Source organism: Lycium barbarum, chromosome 5 (assembly GCF_019175385.1).
Source record: "Lycium barbarum isolate Lr01 chromosome 5, ASM1917538v2, whole genome shotgun sequence".
Taxonomy (NCBI): domain Eukaryota; kingdom Viridiplantae; phylum Streptophyta; class Magnoliopsida; order Solanales; family Solanaceae; genus Lycium; species Lycium barbarum.
Window position 1 is genome coordinate 7,545,597 of NC_083341.1, and position 21,049 is coordinate 7,566,645.

General features: G+C 34.6%; 1 protein-coding gene across 2 annotated transcripts; it reads right to left on the bottom strand.

The window, feature by feature from the left end:
* Window positions 1–539: 539 nt before the first annotated feature.
* LOC132640314 (pto-interacting protein 1-like) lies at window positions 540–9,369 on the bottom strand. 2 transcript variants are annotated; one of them, XM_060356858.1, is made up of 8 exons: window positions 9,229–9,369; window positions 7,389–7,499; window positions 6,283–6,530; window positions 6,071–6,197; window positions 1,961–2,234; window positions 1,621–1,753; window positions 1,435–1,521; window positions 540–881 (listed from the first exon to the last, which is right to left on the bottom strand). In XM_060356858.1, exons 2-8 carry the CDS (start codon window positions 7,468–7,470, stop codon window positions 753–755), a joined length of 1,080 nt encoding a protein of 359 aa, XP_060212841.1. In that variant the 5' UTR covers window positions 7,471–7,499; window positions 9,229–9,369; the 3' UTR covers window positions 540–752. The 2 variants fall into 2 exon arrangements, with proteins under 2 accessions (XP_060212841.1, XP_060212842.1); XM_060356859.1 differs by having other exon boundaries at window positions 7,389–7,509.
* Window positions 9,370–21,049: the final 11,680 nt, after the last annotated feature.

The following is a 21,049-nucleotide window of genomic DNA, read 5'->3' on the forward strand; positions in this document are numbered from 1 at the left end:
TCGAACAACAATAAAATTAACTTTCTGTAACCTATATGCCATGAATTCGAACTTTGGAATCAAACACTAATACTTGCGACAAGTATAGGCTACCAACATTGATTCCCTGAGTCCTGTATAAACGCAAGATGTTTCATGCACTGAACTTCCCCAAGCCCTATATTGTTCATTACAAAGTTCGAATCCATGATGTGTACCTAATCCATACATCACATGTTGCATCCTTACCAGTTACCACGGCACTAAAGCTCTGGGGGCCTACTGGAGTCGGCACGTACTATTATTATTTCAATGGTTCAAAGTTCAATAATTATAGAAGCAGTAGTCAGTAGCCACCCCACTAATACTATGTGAAGCATCATCATGCTCACCCTCGTGCTAAACATAATTGTGACCTAATCAGCACAAGAATCTTCAATCTTGCCAATGGTGGTAAAAGCCAAAGTTTTCCAACTTCTAAACTCGGTAGTGTCAGCTTTTATCATAGTGATCATCCAGTTTGCTGATATTAGGATATTCAAGACCTCAAGAACATTGCATGAAAAGAATAGGCAAATCTACTTCCATTAGTGCATGTATGAATAAATTTATTCACATTCAATTGACCAGAAAAAAAAAAGAAAAAAAAAAAAGGGAAAACACACTATGTCCGCTATTTTCCCAGATAACTACTAGTATAATATCATCTTCAACTCAACAAAACAAATATCAATCGTTGTCATTTCATGTAGTAGAGGCAGCAAAGGAGAGAATTACAAGTTTGATGTTTCACTAGGTGCAGGTCGAGCGTGCAACAAAGGTTGAAGAGCTTTTACCACAATGCTCATATTTGGCCGAAAATCAGCTTCATATTGCACACACAAAGCAGCAACTGCAGCCATCTGTTTCAGCCAAAGCAGATTTGAGAAATAGGAGTTGATGAAAATCAAGAAGAGATGAAAGATCAGAACAAAATGTATTTTCATCTTTCCCTGAATTAGGTGCTGATTTTCATTTTTTAATGAACATAACTTAAGAGAAGAGGCAGGATTACGATTGCAGTAGCCTGTTTGTCCAAGCTTCTAAAATCAGCTTATTTAGGAAAGTGCTTTTTTAAAAGTACTTTTGGTGAGAAGCAATTTGTGTTTGGCTAATCAATTTGAAAAACACTTTTGAGCAACAATTAGTGTTTGGCCAAACTTTTAAAAAGTAATTCTAAGTGTATTTTCAAAAGTGATTTTCAAAAAAGTACTTTCGGGGAGAATATACTTTTCTTAGGTTCTCAAAAATAGCTTCTACTTCTTCTCAAAAACACTTTTCTCCTCCTAAAGCTTGGCTAAACACCTCAACTTTGAAAAATAAAGCACTTTCTTTGGAGAGAAAAAACAATTTTAACCTTGGAGAAGCTTGGCAAACAGGATAGTTAGTCAAGAATTTTCTGTTCTAGAGACATACCTTTGCAACGGCCTTAGGAGGATAATCTGTACCGAGTCTAGCGTCAACACATTGCTTCACTTTATCTTCACTAAGTCTTGGTGTTGCCTGTATACACACGGTGTGAGACGTTAATTCCAGATCAAAATAATTCAACTAAAAAATGGTGCATCAGATATAGTAATGTCGGTAACTTGAAGGCTATACCCATGTTACAAGACTCTGTTGGCCACGTGGTAATGTATGATCAACAGGTTTACGACCAGTGAGTAGTTCAAGGAGTACAACACCAAAGCTGTAAACATCACTCTTTGAACTCAGCTGACCAGTCATTGCATATCTGCAACACAAGGATGGAATTCCAATCAGCATAAAAATTAGGGACAATTACACTTTTGGACCGCTCAAAATAATAATAGCCAGCAAATATATAGGTTTTGTATATTTAAGTATAAATAGACATATTGTATACACAAAATATACATAATCAGTGTTAGTTAGCCAAGTTTGTTTTCTGTTTGTATTAAATATTCAGAACTGGACTCACTCAGGAGCATGATAACCAAAGGTTCCAAGAACACGTGTAGAGTGAAGACGTGCAGCCATATCAGGAGCTTGATTTGATAAATCAAAATCCGCAATCTTAGCAACATCATCATCAAAGAGTAAGACATTGCTAGACTTAATATCACGATGGATGATATGTGGCTGTGCTTTTTCATGCAAGTACTCCAACCCTTTTGCAGCTCCAAAGGCAATTTTAACCCGTTGGGCCCATGATAATACTGGACCTGGCTGTGCACCTTTCACGCCTTTTCTTCCTGCAAACACAAACAGAGAAGCCATTTGCGTTTTCCAGCTTAGATTAGCAAGATTATGGAAGATGGAACTGACAAGAGTTCAATAATCATCATAATTTATAATCCACGTGGCTTAAGGCTGCTACAATCAATGTGGAATCCTTGAATTAGCTAACCAAAATGGTTTTCGCATTACATAGCCAAAGCTCCCAGATGAAACAGGAATATATATATATATATATATATATATACCGAAACAGATACCCTCGCAGTAAGGAAATAGTTCAAATAAGGAAAATTGAAAGAGAAAACAAAATGAAGGCATGTACGGAATTTGCTCTGTTAAACAGAGATACAACATGCTGTCAGCAAATGACCAATTTTCATTTATCAACAATTGCAATGGGCAGATGTTTTATTATTTTTAAACACGGGGGAAACAGGTAGGTAATGACAACCCAAAAGCATCACCTTCTGGAACAGTCTTCATGAATTAGAATTTACGTGTCAGCAGGAGAGAGGAAGTAATGAATTTGGTAGGATAATGATGGATTTTCAAGCTACTAGGATTTTATCCTTTTCTATTAACTAAAGGAGCAGTGCTAATAGTTGAAATTAATGTGAAGAGAAGGCGTCTCCTCTCTCTCTCTCTCTCTCTCTCTCTCACACACACACACACACACAAAGAAGAAAAGAAGAATGAAACGCTATCAACCTTCACAATCACTTCAAGCTCGCTGCTTCTTCCTCCTTGATAGATTACAACAACAACATACCCAGTGAAATCCCACAGTGTGGGGTCTGGGGAGGGTAAAATGTACGCAGACCTTACCCCCATCTCGGAAGATAGGGAGGCTGTTTCCGGAAGACCCTCGGCTCAAGAGAAAACACGATGAGAAAAGGTCAGATAAGCAGAAACAGTTCAAAGCAATACGAAAATGAAACTAACAAAAGCGAAAAAGCCATGATAAAGCAGTATGAGAAAACAGAAACAATAGCTACCACAGATAAATACGATAATTGTGGTACACGGACCAACATATAGTTGCATGAATCAAAGGACAAGAAAATGAAGATCAAAACTGCGACTACTAGTACGACGGGATACGTGGGACTACCTACTAGCCTTCTACCCTAATCTGACTCCTCCATAGCCACCTATTCTCCTTCCAATATCTAACCAATGTGATGGCCAATCCCAAATTCCCAATGACCTTTCCGACAAACAATCTTTCCAAGTTGGACTATCAAAAGCAACTACTAGTGGATTGAAAGGACAAAAAAAGCTATAATATTCTAGCTTTAGGTATCCCGTATACCCTATTTTTTTTTTGATTAAGCACCGGGTGTCCGGGTCTCTTTGAGTCCCGACTAATCCCGGGGGTGCACAGGCCCTCGGCAAGGAGTTTCCCGCAAGTGCACCACGGGTAATTCAGGGTTTTACCCCAGTCCGATGGCCCTCAGAAATTGTTTGCACCCAGTGGGTTTCGAACTTGAGACCTTGAAAGGGAGCACCCCAAGGCTCAAGCCAATTACCACCAGGCCAACCCCTGAGGGTTATCCCGTATACCCTATAGATCAACCCAATGCACACTTTCCATCCAATCTTAAATGTCCCAAATGTTTACCTCAACCTTGAACTATATTGGACAGAATTTTAAATATGGAAACCCAAATACCAAAATCTAGGTCCATGTAGATTAGGTTCAGGCAAACACGAATTCAACCCTTGTCATTGGTCTAGGATAGATAGCCACTCGATCTGAGGAACTTAAAACTTACTATGTCAAATTTTTTCCATTTCAACCAACTTATCATTTTCACAAGTCAGTCCAATCACTAGCAATATAATATGTCAGGAATTAACCTTTTTGCTATGTGCATAGTCAACTATGTAAGAAATGGAACTTATGACCAAATATATTTTGAAAAGAGGACAACAACAACAACAAACCCAGTGAAATCCCACAATGTGGGGTCTAGGGAGGGTAAAGTATACGCAGACCTTACCCCCACCTTGAGAGGTAGGGAGGTTGTTTCCGAAAGACCCTCAGCTCAAGAGAAAACAAGACAAAAGAGTCAGATAAGGACAAACATATCAGAATAATGAAAAAAATAAGAATTAACAAGAGCAAAGAGCCAACAAATATAAGCAGAAATCAAAGGGCAATAAACGATAGAGCAAAACTATGAACACTAGCGCGGGAGAATAAGTGAGACTACCTACTAGCCTTACCAACCTTCTATCCTAATCTGAGTCCTCCACAACCTCTTATCTAAGGTCATGTCCTCGGAAAACTGAAACTGCGCCATGTCCTGTCTAATTATCTCTCCCCAATACTTCTTTGGCCTACTTCTACCTCTCCTAAGACCATCCATAGCCAACCTCTCACACCTCCGCACTGGGGCATCTGTGTCTCTCGTCTTCACATGCCCAAACCATCTCAGGCTTACTTCCCGCATCTTGTCCTCCACAAATGCCACTCCCACCTTGTCCCGGATGTTTTCATTCCTAATCCTATCTCTCCTAGTGTGCCCACACATCCACCGCAACATTCTCATTTCCGAGACTTTCATCTTCTGCACATGAGAGTTCTTGACTGGCCAACATTCTGCCCCGTACAACAACGTCGGTCTAACCACCATTTTGTAGAACTTGCCCTTAAGTTTTGGTGGCACTTTCTTGTCATACAGCACTCCAGAAGCGAGCCTCCATTTCATCCAACCTGCACTAATACGATGAGTGACATCATCGTCGATATCCCCATTTCCTTGTATAATAGACCCAAGGTACTTGAAACTTTTTTTCTACCTGGGTACCGAATCTTAATTCCACGTCAGCCTCATTTGGTACGCCACTGAACCTGCACTCCATGAACTTTGTCTTGGTCCTACTCAGCTTGAATCCATTAGACTCCAACGTCTGCCTCCAACCCTCTAGCTTAGCGTTAACTCCGCTACGAGTCTCGTCAATCAAGACTATGTCATCCGCGAACAACATACACCATGGCACCTCACCTTGAATTTGTCGCGTCAATCCATCGATTACCAAGGCAAAAAATGTATATGGGCAACAGAGAAGAAAAATATAAAATCTGAAAGTCAGAAGGCAAGACTTAAAAGGGTCTTCCAATTAGTAGCATGAAATATGAGGAAGTCTTGGTACAAGTCTACTCTTGATTTATTTTTTTATTAGAGCAACCTTACATAACACTTCCATGACACATCAAAAAAAGGCCCTGGTGAGGTACTTCAAGAAGAGGATAAATCACGGAGGAGCTTTGACAACTTTTCGAGGGTTGAAAGTGCAGTAGTAATCAAGTTCTTAAAGTGTGCATGACCTAGTTGGATTTGGATTGTGCCATAATTTCCAAATTCAACGTACCACAATGGATCATGAGATTCAATCCGAATGTGAGCGGTATATATAAGGGTGGCAAAATTAGCCCATGAAAGCATCACCCTCTCACGTTGACCCACCCATTTATTAGCTAAGTAGCCCAACCCTTTTCAGCCCATCTAAAAATTGGGTTGATATGTAGAGCCCAAATTAACTATAGAAATCTTGTCCAAATATTTTATTTTTTAAAATTTGATATGTTATATATCGTCATAATAAGGGAAAAATATAATTTTATTAGGTACTTAAAAAGTTACAAAAGAACAAACAAGTAAATTAAAACTTAGTAAGGATTGGGTAGGTTGGGTTATGACCGCTTTTTAGCCCAATCCATGTCAGCCCTAGTAACTTTTGGGCGGGTCATTATTAGCTCAGCCCATTTTGACCCGCCCAAATCCAGCCCAACCCGCCCATTTGAAGCATAGAATGGATTCTCAAAGTCTTATAGTAAACTAACCATGAAGAATGTCGTGGAGAGATCCATTTGGGGCATACTCATAAGCCAGCACACGAAGACCACCGTCCACAGAATAACCGAGTAATTCGACCACATTTTCATGTTTTAATCTTGATACCATGGAAATCTGTAATGGGTTCATATCCAAGCAAGGTAAGAGGTTCGTGTATAATATAGGACAGTCAAATTAAGACAATCCAATCAAACCTGACCTGTGCTAAAAATTCTCGATCAGGCTGCTTACTCGAGTCCAACTTTTTAATGGCTGCAGCCCGCCCACTTTTCAAGACACCATGGTATACCCTTCCATATGATCCCTCACCTATCAAGGCTTTCGTACCAAAGTTGTCTGTGATGTCTTTTAACTCATCAACAGCTATAGAAGAAACAGCAATAGGCTGGATGTTAACAGGTGTCTCCTTTTGCGCACTTTCTGTTGCACGCTGCCCTGCATTGTAGCCTAGAAAAAAAAAATCCAGTCAGTGAGGAGTGAAAACCAGAAATCCTACAGATAAAAAAAGAATCTCAGTAGATAAAAGCAGGAAACTATCTAAAGAAAGTATATATATATATATATATGGAATAGGGGTAAAGCTAACGCAATGAATTAAACACTACAACTTTCACCTGACTGTTTATCAATTTATTAAGGTTAAGCTGGAAGATGGAGGTGAAAGACACGTTTGCAGGGATATTTCCATACCAGAAAATGTTTTCTAATTTTCCCGTGTTCGGTTGGTCAAATTCTTGGAAACGTTCTCTCTAAGAAAACAAGTTCCTTAAAAATGTGGAAATGACTTCCTTATTGGAAGTAGGGAAACAAGTTCCACAAGAGGCATTCCACATTGATTGTGTCCTCCCCACCCTCCAACACACCTCATCTTCACCCCAAGCCCCACCTCCCATAGTATTTGTCTAGATCATACACTAATGCTTTTAGGATAATATTGTTTGTTTACGTACCGAACACACGAAAATAAGTAAGAAAAAACACTTATTTTCATGGAAAACAATTTCCATGGGAAACATTTTTTTTCATATTGAACACACCCTAAATATAAACATCATGATCTTTGAACTTCCAGGAAACTGGAACTAATTTACTTATAGACCTGATAGGAAGATCCGGTTACTTCTACCCAACTCAACTGATAGTAGATCATATATCAGTACTCAGTGGTTGAAGTTGAGCTTCAATCCAGGAGATACTGTACTTAGATTGAATCCCACTCCCCTGCTGCCCCTCCCCTCCTGCTAAACTTACCGTTCCCCAGATTGAAATATTATTATAAGCAAATAGTACAAGGAAGAAATTAACCTGCTGCATTGTTGGTCATGAATGGTCCATGATCAGCAGCTTTATGCATGTCATCATCGTCACAGCAGCCGAAGCAGCTCATAGTTATCCTTCCTATACCCGCGAGATATTCTGGAAAATACTAGTCAAGTAGTTAAAAAATTATATTTGGTGTCTCTAGAACAAGGGAACATTGAAAATACAAAGTTCAAAAGGATTCTGAACTAAGCCCTTTCCACATTGAAAATGCCAATCCAATGTCATCATTAATATCAAACGGGCTAGGTGAAAGATCAATAACAAGAAAAAATGTTCTCTCATGCTTCTACTGACATATAACGAAATGTTTGTATGGAACTCATGCAAGAAGGCATAATTTAAGCACATCAACATCCCATAGAGTAATAAAAAGCCAGCGTCATAGACAAACGGAAATGGAAAATTTAAGGTGTGACCAACATGAATGAACCTTACATAATATGGTCATCACAGATGGTAATATAACTAGGATATAAATCATTTGAACCTTGGTCGTTAAAGAGTTGGCAGACACGCCAACTCTTTCCTTAAAATCCCTATTTCTCAATTTTGCCATACTTATACAGTCAAACCTCTCTATAACAACATTGTTTATTAAGATATTTTTTGACTGCCATAGCGAAATGCTGTTATAGTAAACATAAACATAACAGCAAAGATCGGTTCCACGGAAAACATGGCTGTATTTCTTTCTGTGGGTTGTATACCAAATGGTCACCATGTCAAATTTTCGTTATCTTCACTTTAGAAGATATGAAAAAGGATTCACTTTAAAAACACAACTATTTTGAACCCTCAATTGGAAACATAGGAAAACTATTGAAAAATACATTATCAGTCTCTTTAATTGACTTCAGTATCCTTATAGAATCTAAGTGATACACCTCACATTTCACTAGTCCAGTGACCAGTACAATCTAATAGCCCTCAAACAAAACACAGTAATAATAATAATAACAATATCCTAAGCTGGAAACACATAAAAAAAAATCTTAATAACCCTCAAATCAAGACAAAAACCTGAAACACACTGCCATTACAGTAAAATTGTCAAAATCAGTTAGAACATTTTGAAAAAAACAAAACCGGCTATTCCACTAGATTAGAAAAAAAAATCAAAACCAACACAGAATTGTGCTACAAATCTTAAAATCAGCCCCGATACCGCAGTTCTTTTTATATATTTTTTTTAATAACCATGGTGTTCGGACCAACTTGCGCCACCTCAACTAAACTAATTCCACTCACCTCCCACCAAGGGTAGACATCACCTAGAGCCTGTTTGGATGGGCTTATGCCTATAAGCTGTTTGCAGCTTATAAGCTAAAAAAAATAAGTTGGTAGTCTATCTTATTTTTTTTGGCTTATAAGTTGTTTTCAGCTTATAAGCTACTTTAGATAAGCTAAGTCAAATGGGCCCAATTATTTTTTTGAGCTTATTTTAAGCACAAAATGACTTTAAGCTGGCCAGTCAACCACTCAAAAAAACTGAAAACAGCTTATAAGCAACTTATAAGTCAATCCAAACGGGCTCCTAATGTATTTTTATTTATTTTTTGTCTCGGGATTTGAACCATAGACTCATGGGTCTCAACCCACGTCATTGACCGTTAAGCCACACATTTAACTAGTCCAGTACAACTACAATTTAATAACGCTCAAACAATAACCCAAATCTCTCAGTAATTTTAAAAAAAATGAACCTAATAAAATTATAGTAAAATTGTGGTACAAATCTAAAAATCAGCACCGATCCACCAGATTTCAAAACAAAAAAAAAAAAAAAAAAAAGAGACTAAAAAAGGGAAAAAGTTTGTCTAACCTTAGAAGCAAACTGGCCTCAAAAATAACAAACAATTTGGGGTAGTTGAAGTGAGAAAAAACTGTGATCTGAAGAAGACTATAAAAGGTAGTCGTCAAAATATAGAATAATTATTTTTGTGTTGAATGAATGAGAGTAGTATAGAGAGAAAAGTAGTAGTAGTAGTATTTTGTATTTGTATTTGTATTTGTATTTGTATAGTGTAGAGAAACGGAAAGAGTGTAGTAATTGCTCTCTCTTTCGCCCACCCAATTGACTTCTTCTTCTTCTCCTCTCTCTCACACACACACACAAATAGTAAAGAATACTCTGATTCACAAGTTTATTTTGTTAGATATATAGTATTTCTTGTTCTCTTTTATCTTTTTTTCATCTTTACTTTCCTTTATAAGTACTCCTCCAATTCATTTTATTTGTTATACTCCATCTGTACCATTTTATACTATCGTGTTTGGCTGGGCACGAAGTTTAAAAAATAACGGAAGGTTTTTGAAACTTGTGGTATTTAATAAATTATAAAAATTTATGTGGATAGAAATTATTTTATTAATGTAAAAAAGTAAATTAAGTTAAATTGTTATTAAATATAGAAATATATCATGTTATTTTGAACTGACTTAAAAAAAGAGTGTCATATAAATTGAGATAGAGGAAGTATCTTTTTTGTTAATTTAATTACTTTTTTTTAGTTTCAATTTAACACTACTCTCTTTTTATTATATAATCTCTTTTCATATTTAGTAAGGATAAAGGTGAAAACTAACAATTAGTTCTATCTTGTGTTTCTTTTGTACGGTTTGTTAGAATCTTTTTATTTTATTCTTTGATCAGGCTAGTAATCCCAACCAAATACGCAATCGCTATAGCTAGGCAAGTAGTTGCTTCTGGCTTTCGGTATTTAGAGCACCAACAGCTAAAGCGAAGAGTGCATAGAAGAGCCAAGGCTTGTCGCGGAAAAGAGTTTTATGCGATAAAATTTAATATGCATATTAGATTTTGAGTTAATTACTATTTTGCCCAGTTGTTAAGCCTAATAAATGTGTTTTATTTTTCAATAATAATTGCATTATAAAATCAAGCCAAGTTAGTCAAAGTGTTTATCGGGTTGAATTTGATGAAAGGTAATTTAACTGCGCTTTAACCGAATCGAGTCAAGCTAAGCTCAATGTCTAGGTCTAGATACTAAAGCGATCCACAAAAGATTGAAGGATACGAAATTCACACTAGAAAGAGTTATTCTTACTTCAATGAAATTTTACTATTGCAATAGTATATTGTTACGTGTACCTTTAAGCTACTCTTTGTTTAGTTTTATGTACAAACCACTTGAGTTAAACATTATTGTTTAGGAAATTTCCTTATTTGGTATCTCAAAACCAACTCCGAAAACTTATTAGTCAATAATTATTGTCTATTTAGAAAAAAACGATAAAATTGAAATGATACATAGAACTAATTAATAATGACAGATTAACCAGCAAAAGAAAGAGATCAAATGCAATCGTTTAAAAAGGTGGTGGATATGAATTTGTTGTAATAAAACAAGGCAAATTATTTCATAATTAGAATGACTAGGTTCAGGAAATGATTACAAATACATAATAATTGTGTAGACAGCTAGGTGTAAATCTTTTTATTGTTATTGTTTAATTCATTTTCCCCAATTCATAATTTTTCCAAGTAAGGCATCACATGGGTGTTTGTTAGTCATAACTCATCAAATGCTAAACAAATGGAACACCGATTCTTAAAGTAACAATATGATAAATGGTTCTTGTTTTATTAATTTTGTTTCTATTAAATTTATTATCATCTTGGTATCTTTACATTTGACCATCATTTATGATTATAATAAGCAACTCTGTTAAAAGCAATCTATGGAAAAATATTCCTCTATCAAGTGGTTTTGGCGTTTAGTGAATTTTGGTGTGAATATAATCGGCAGTCGGTCCTATAATTATTTTTTTAATAAATCACGAATATTTCTTCCAAATTATTTGAGTTCCTCCTCCGTCTTAAATGAATAATAATAAAATAATGTTCAGAGCACGGACCTGCACTTGTAGGATTACACCGGGCATGTTGTTGTAATATTCATAGTGCGGTAATTATTAACTGTTGCCATATTATTAGTCCTAATTTTTTATTGTTAAAGTAATTATTTATGTTTAGAAATTATACAAAGAGTATTATTTCTAAAAAAATAGAAGTACTTTAATTTTTCTTAGGCTGTCCCTTGAATAATGTCGTGAAAACTTCACTAGTACGGAACTTGTTCTAAATTTGGGATCAAACCTTACTCTTTGCTTAACATCACAAAATATTATGGATAATAGCATTTTCGGTCCTTTAGTTATGGTGAATATTGATTTAGGTACCTCTGATATGATTTAATATGTCCTTTAGTTATGGTGAATTTTGATTTAGGTACCTGTGATATGATTTAATAAATTTAATCTTTAATTAATTAAAATATATGTTTTTGGTCTCTTATAGGTAGGAAATATGTTAAATTTGTGGAGTATTTTTTTTAAAAGTATATTACCCTCAAATATAGAATAAAAATACAACCTTAACATAACACATGTAATAAAATAGTGAAAAGGTTAATAATTCTGTGAATATTCCCTAATAAAGGGTTCAAAAGTGCACATTACAAGTAATTAAATATTAAATGTGCTTTGTCGGATATCACACAAACTACAACTAAAATTTATCGATTACCAATAAACCAAAAATGCTATTAGCCCCAAAAATTGCTCACTCACATTTCCATCGCAACAACATAGAGTTAATTTCCTAAAGGGAAATAGCTACAGTGCACCCTAACGCTTGGCCCGGATTATTTTTAACACACTCAACCTTTACGGGGGGACCTTTTACCCCCTGGGCAATTTCAAAGTGAAATTAATACCTCCCTGGATGGTGAGGTGACACATAGAGTGTAGTTCACTTTCTTTGAGAGAGTGAGAAGCAAATAAAAATGTTAAAAAAAAAATTTATAAGCATTATTTTTTTTTCATTCTCTCTCTCTTCTTTTTTCCTATTATTCCCTTATTCTTCTTCATCGCCACTGTCCACCGCCGTCCACCACCCTCCACCGCAGCCAGTTAATTTTCTAAAAATTAACCTATTACTTCCCCACCTTCTTTTACCCAAACCCAACTCCAAAACTTGCCCACCCACCGTCCTAATCCTAACACTATCCTCAACTTCCTCTTCTTCCCCACCATCATCATCCTCTAATAAGGTATTAGAGGGTATCCCATCATCACCGGTAAAGCTCAATCATTTCATTATTGGGGGAATTCTCTGTTACATCCAATTCAACATCCCCAAACACTTCCTTATACTTCAATAAATTTCCCTTGACATGCATATACTAGTGACGCATGTTTGAACTTCGATGGATATGTCACAGCCAGACCATTTGCAAGGGTTAGTGAAGTGGGTCTTGTAAGTGATGTATGGTGTTGACATGGTCGGCAATGGGTTTGAATTTTTTTTTCCTTGGAGAAGTAACGGGTTTGGGTAAGAAAAGATGAAGAAGTAATGGGTTAACTTTTAGAAAATTAACTGGCGGCAGTGGAGGGTGGTGGACGGCGGTGGACAGTGGTGAAGTAGAAGAAGGGAAAGTGGTGATTTGATGGAGAAGAAGATTAGAGAAAAATTACATGGAAAATTTCAATTGTGGATGGAGTTTGCCGGAGCTCTGGCAAGAGCTCAACAATGAGCTCCGGCAAGAGCTCAACAATGGAGGAGCTTTCTTGAAAAATGAAAAGAATGAAAAAAGAAATGAGAAATGCAAAAAGAATAAAACGAGAAATTAATTTTAAAAATAGAAAAATTATATGTATCAGCGTGTGCACATCACACACTCAGCACAAATTTGGTTATAGCGTTTGACGGGGGTATTAATTTCACTTTAAAATTGTCCAGGGGATAGAAGGTCACCTGTAAAGGTTGAGCGTGTTATAAATAATCCGGCCAAACGTTAGGCTGCATTATAGCTATTTTCCCTTCCCTAAATGGTCACCCATGTTTTGGAAATTGTCTATTAATATCACTTTTGTTTCTTTTAGGACTACAATATCACCTAACTATCACTAATTTTCACAGAATATACTAAACACCACAAACTCTCTCTCTCCTAGTTGGCATGTCACGTCACATTTTTTTTTAATAATAAATATTCTTAACTCATTAAACCCATTTAACTCAACTCAATCCATATCATATACCCGATTATAGATTCGATTAAAAATTCCAAAGAAGCGTAACTTTTTCCCGCTTATTCATATTCCCGTTGTCCACTAAAAAAGATTAAAAAGCAACTCTTAGAACGGCTAATTAGGTGTAACTCTTTCCCGATTAAAAAGATTCAAATAAGTTAATGACTCTATCATACAAGACCCTCAGATGTCTATTAAATCGTTTGGCAAACTTAAAATGAATTCAAACGATCCATGGTATGATCAAAAATGAATATTAATAGTTATATGTTGAATAAATACAAACGCATCACCAAACCTGGACTATGGCAATTTTCCCCGCAGCTGATGAATATCAAATTAACTTTTTAGGGACAACAAATTAATAACTATACGGCCATAACTTCACATTGATAATCAAAGGTGAGAACTACAAAATCCCTTCAAAAATCAAAATAAGTTATCAAGTAAAGATCTGCTTTGCGGAAATAAACAAGGAAATACAATGCAAATTACTCTTTGAACTTGAAAATATAATTCTTTGACCTGAAAATCTGTAGCTCCTTTATTATTACAATCACTGGAAATATTATCATTAGTCAAAAAATCTCAATTCTCAAAAGAATCTCATAAAATTTCTTATTCTTTTTGTGGTTAAAAAACAACATATAACGCTTCTTTGGATTGAGTTAGATAGGTTTAATGAATTAAAAAAAATTATTATTAAAAAAATAAAATTTTAATGTGACATGACATGCCAACTAGGAGAGAGAGAGACAGAGAGGCTTTTGTGGTGTTTAGTATATTCTGAGAAAAGTAATAATAATTGAATTATATTATAGTCCTAATACCAAAAACAAATGTGATATTAATAGCCGATTTTCAAAACAGGGGTAAGAACTAACTCCCACAGCATAATACTGCACTTTTCCTCTTCACTTAACATCACAAAGTATGGATCCATCAAAATAAATAAGTGGGCCAGAGTACCTGTAACAAATCAGCTCAAAGAAGAAAAAGCCCAATTTCTATTGTAGCCCAATTTTGACATTGTATATCTAAGAGAACCAGTCCAACTACTAGACCGAGGCTGCAGTTTGAATATTTTGACCACATGATCCACACGGCTTTATATAATAGAGAAAATTTCATAAATAGCTATAGTTTAGGCCGAATTCCGAAACATAGCTACAGTTTGCGTACGTAAGAAATGTACCTACAGTTGTTGTATCAAGCAGAAGAGTTTTATCGGGCAGGTATCAGCTGTATCAGGCGGAAGAGTTATATTAGGCAGATATTAGGTGTATCAAACGGGTATCAGCTGTATCAAGCGGAAGAGTTTTATCAAGCAGGTATCAGGTGTATCAGTGAAACGTTGTATCAGGCGGGTATCGGCTGAAAATCGCGCGAAAGAGTTGTATCAACACGCACTGTATCAACACTAATAGCTACGTTTCATAAATACAATAGCTATGTTTCATAATTTTTTGAAACTATAGTTACATTTCGTAAATATAGTCCGAGTGTTTGTCACATCACATAACTTTTCCTATATAATATGACCACATTAGTATCCTAGTCATTAGTCAAATATAGTACTTAATTAGTTATTGTAACGACACTAATGGTCGTTTGGCAGTTAGCCAAAATTATTCCGGGATTATAATCCCGGGACTAATTCATCCCACTTCTGGGAGATGAGATAAAATAATTCCAGGATAAGTGGGATAAGGTGGGATATCCACCCTTAGGATAAGACTTCATTTTGTACCATGTTTGGTAGGAGGTGTAAATTTATCCCAATATAAATTTATACCTCCTAATTTTTCCAACTTCCACTTTGACGTTTATGTTATCTGGAATATTAGACAGGACCCAACTTGAACAGAGTGTAACTGGCCCAATACAATTTGTTCAGGTTACAATTGCAGAATAAATGACATTACGAATATGCAACTTAATATTGTTCTAAAAGATGAGGAATCACGACGATTTTAGTTATTTTTTTGGTTTAGTTAAATTTCAATGACAATGAAACCCCCCTCCCCCCAACCAAAAAAAAAAGAATTACAACAGAGAAAAGAGGTGATGAATCACAAATCAAATAAAAGCATATTATAAGAGTAACTGCTTCTTTTTCTTTACGGCGGAGAACAACTCGTTCTACTTTTGTTCATTCTGTACAATTTTGGTGGACATTAACAATAATAATAAATTAATATGTAGCAAAAAAAAATTCTAATTTAATTGGTCATAGGAGATCATTTCATCTTAGTTTACCGACTTTTATTTAAGATACTTGATATCTAGTCAAGCAAATTACTAAGGGATTTTAATACTATTGTTTACCAACCGATTTTCATAGATAATTTTACTAATGGACTCACATTTGTCTATCAACCAAGTTAGCAACGAATCTAAATTCATTGGTAATGTAATTTATCGACCGATTTAAACTGATCAACTGATTTTTCTATTGATAAATTGCATCATTTTTTTTTCTCGAGTGCATCCTCGTTACGGATAATTATATCCCAAAGAGTTATTCCTTAATGCTGAACATCTATTCTCTATCTTCTTTTTTCTTTTATGCTTGTAAAGATGGGGTGGAGGAGGAGGAGAACAAAAAAAAAAAAAAAAAGGAATAGATTAAAAAAAAAATATGATGTTTTGATTCAAATTATTATTAAATTCAGGTACTAGAAATAAAAACAAGAAAACAAGAGGAACATATGAACATATTTCATTTTCGGATCCATGTTATGATGTTTGACCAGAATACACAAACATAAATGATGTCCATGTCCAATATCTCCATGTGCAAGCCTCAACTTAAGTCTACTTAATTTTTTATGCCTTAGGGATCATCAGGGCGGATTTACGTTGTTAATTACGGGTTCAAGTGAATCCAATAATTTTTTGTCCAAATTTTATGTATACGTTAAGAAATTCACTAAATAGTTATAAATATTTAACTATGTATCCGATTTTTATTATAGTGTTAACTTGAGGTCGTTGTAGGAACCCATACACTTTAAATCCTGAATCTGTCTATGAATATATACGAATACGGTTAGTGACGTTATAAGAAAATACATAAATGTAACACTTGAAATTTGAACATCCTGAAGTAGTTATGAGTCACATTTAATTTGTCAATAACTAGAAACTTCTCTTGTACACACGCAAAAAAAATATTTTACCCTATTTTAACAGTATAATTTTCAAACAAAAAGGATTAATTGAATTATCCATCATATAGTTCCGCCTAACGTAAGAGGAGGCGGAATGGAGATAATTTCATGTGGTATAGCACATGCTAAAGAATATGAATTTATCTTTAACAGATTTCAGTACCTCTTTTCTGGGTTATTCAATTACTTATCATAAATACCTACTTAATGTTAACTTAATATATTTTAACTCTGTATAAAACAAAGTAAGCAAAATTAAACTCTACGCTAAGTGGTCCATGCACATGTTTTTTCATACGTACAGTGTACGAGAGATAACAAAGCTAGCAATAAATGAAAATGGCCCCATTCACATGACCTGCTTTTAATTTCCTGTCTTTTATACGTAAAATAAAATGTGACCATGTCTTTTCTTTATCTTCTTCCTTTAGCTAATTTTCGTATTATAAAAAAAAAAAAATAGTATACAACAAAATCACAGTTATAAAAGTTCATTGGGGTGATTAGATTAGACCAACTAATTTGGAAGCTTGCTGTGTTATTTGTCGGTTAGTTTAGTAGTATTAATTAATGGTCCACTTAAGATCTCCGTATCTAACAATATTCTGAAAATATTTCATATATTGTTTTGTATTTCATTAATTGCAAAAGAAATAGCACATGTGAATCAATATTGTAGTAAATGTTGGAAAACAATTTTGTTTGGAGAAGAAAACAAATTTGTGTGGTGAAAAAGAACAAGCTCTTTTATTATTTTGAACTATTGTTATTCCGTTTTCTTATATCCATTAAGCGTTTTCTTTTTGAAAATGAAACAACACATAACAATATCCCGGAACTCCCTGGATCCGTCTAGGAAAAGTCATTTTCTTCATTTTTAAGAAATTTATTTTCTTAGAGAAAATGTTTTTCAAAATATTTTGACAAAAAAAATGACAAAATGGTCCCTTAACTTTATAGTTTAACTTTTTGTAATGTTTCCATCGAATCTAAGACTGATTCCGCTATGTATTTCATAGAGACTAAAATTGTTAAATTTTGGCCAACATAAAGGACCAAAACTGTTAAGTGCATACTTAACGGACTATTTTGAACCTACCTTCAAGCATAAGGGACTATTTTGTTTCTCGTCAAATTTTAGAAAACATTTTCTTTAGGGCAACATTTTCAAGAAAAATATTTTCCTTCATACCAAACACACCCCAAATGGTTATACCAAAAAGAGTACAAATAAAAGAGAAGATTTATGCAGATAAAACATAATATCCATCTCCTGTAGATTAAAATCTTCAAATTTCATGAGTTCCCAAATAATTGACATTTGCAGATATCTGTACATATTTTATTAATGTGTTCTTTTTCTAATTATTGTCCAAGCGTTCTATGGAGATAGGCATGTACATCAGAAGTAAGCAAAAGCGCAACAATGGAGGGAGCACAAACTTTTGTTCTCCACTCATCCACTTGATGGTACTAGCACTAGTCATAATTGATGGCAATTGGCACCTAATTCTTTAGATGTAGTACTAGTATAGTAGTTTACCCCAAGTCCAAAAGGTAAAAGGGCCAGCTCAAACTTTACTTCATTGTCATATCACTCATATATGTACTATTGTCAAATAGCCTTTGCCAAACCAGTGTGTGGAACTTGAAAATTGATGATGGCAATTCGTACTAATTCTTTTGGTTGTAATTACCCAATTGTACCTAAAAAAAGTGTAGCATAATTATTTTTTGATACAATTATTTGGTTTTCTACTCCCTTTTTTATGATTTCGTTTTTATCTTATTTTTGAATTTCATTACTAGCATAACTATAACAGCTCGATTCACTAGTGGTATTGTCCTTTGTCACACGACTATGGAATGCATCACTAGGCTCTAAAGATTTGTTTCCTGATGTACCAACATTTCTTCATGTTTAGCAAATGTGATTTACTTACGTTGCCTTCACACCCCCCTCTTTAGGGACTCAAGCATGCTCACTGACGTTTGCCCACAATCATCTCAAAGATGCGAGGTTTGATAAACTCAGTTGAACGTTAAAATTTGCTCAATCATTTCCCAAAAGTTGCATAAAGATTGATTTTAATAACATCTGTAATAGCTCAGTCCACTAGTAATACTATCCGCTTTGAGTTTAGGCTACGCGGCTTTAAAATACATTACTAAAGTTTAAGCATAATATTTTCTAATATACGCGACACCTCTTTCATATTTTGTCGATATGGAATTTGCCTATAATATCATAATAACATATATGCAGATGAACCAAAATTATAAATACAAAGGAATTGAACCTTATATTAGGCATGGTTTGCTTTTTAGGTCCTTGTGGAATTGGCACAAGAATAAAAAGAGAAGTAATATGGAATCTGAATTTATGACCTAATCTTTTAGAAAAAATTGCTTATTAAGACATAAAATTACTTGAAGAAATTTTTGATAACATATAATAGGGAATTTGACAAACATCAGTGTAGATCACATGTACAAACCCTGCTCCAAAGATTGAATCTCATCCTCTCTTTTTATCATTCTTAGTCGTTCACGAGACATCTCCACTGCGGAAAAGAATAAAGAAGAAGAAAGAGAAGGACCGTGTGAGCTCAGGGTTGTTTGGTTCAAAGACAAGTTATACATGAATTAATAATGCCGGATTAGTAAGATAGGGATTAGTAATACATGAATTTATAATATAGGGATTATTTTTGTTGGGTGTTTAGTTCATTGCACTAAAATTGGACACAAAAGATACCATTTGAATATTTATTTATTTTTAAAATTTAAGAAATAATTTGTTCCAACTATACCCTTGGATGCTTGACCTTTTTAGGTTTCTTGGAACAAAATAAAGCTACTATTGTCATTTTAGCTTTTTATACATGGATAAGCTATCCATGGATAAGTTATCCCATGGTGGTGATGGGATAAGATAATACACCCTTTGGTGTATTAAATAATTCATGTATTAGTTATACATGCCCCAAAATGTCAACCAAACATAATATAAAATAATACCACATCTAATACCATGACTATTTTAGCTAAGACCTCCTACCAAACGAGCTCGAGGAAGTGGGATTGCATGAAATGTCGCAGTTTTGCACATGATGTTTGTACTAAATCGACAACAACATGATACCGTTTTTTCATATAGATTTTCATTACATAACTACTATTAAGTTATGTGTATTTTTTGCTTTAGTTTATCACTTCTAAAGTCAAAATATTTGGTTCCATAGTACGTATTAATAAATCATTACTGCTTTATACCATATTTGTTAATCATATCTAAATGCCCTTTCACACATAGATGATATATCCACTCTTGAGTCTGCAGTGTCTACTATAAACTTTTTTCTCATTTTAGGGGCTTTTGTTGACAAAACTTTATCCATTAAGGAAACTGATCAACTATAAATAATGACATAACAATAATTTGTGGTAGGGTCGCACGACACTAATAATTGATGCGTATTGAATTATACCCCATTAAACACGTAATTTGACAACATGAAAGATGCTTTGACAATATCACTCTATGTACTTGAATAAATTTAATTATAATATACTTGACGGAGCCACATTTTTACTAATGGAATTCTTAATATAAAGTAATAAATATAGTAAAATTTGTACATGAGTTAATATTTTGACAGATAATAATTTTATAATTTGTCACCAAAGATTGTGATGGGATGAAGTGGATCCCCTATCCTTAATTAGAGGTCTCGGCCTCTCGAGTTCGAGCCTCGAGAATAGGAAAAAAAAATCCTAATAGTGAGCGCTTTCCCCTTAGCATGAATCAAAAATAGTCAGGAACCTTAAAATAGGTATCCGGGGAAAAAAAAAAACTAAATAACAAAAATTATTTACAACCTATGTAGGGTGTACTTACAACTACCATAATGGTTTAGCACAAGTCCCAAGGTAAAGGACCAACTCAACTTTACTTCATGGTCCTATTGTCCGTGGCCTTTGCCACAATGTGTGGAACTCGCAATTGATGGCAATTGGTGCAATTCCTGTGGTTGTAAATAACTGTACCTCGATAAATAAAGTGTATCAAGAAAAATTGAAAAATATAAATAAAAAAGGAAACAAACCTTACTCATATTCAGGTATAATTTACTTTTATTCGCTCCTTACGGATTAACATAACAATAAAATGAGAAGCATAGTCGAATGTGAATTGATGACCTAAGTCTTTTTTGAAAAGTTAATAATGAAAATAACAAACATTGTTGGGTTACCATAACCTTGTTCCAAATATTGATTCTCGTGGCTCTTTCTCCTTGTTCCTTTCCATTCTAATTTGTTCAATGGACCATCTCCACTGGGAAAAAAGGACAGGATGACTTGGACTTAATGCATTACAACGGAAAAAATATAAGAAAAGATTATAATGAAGTG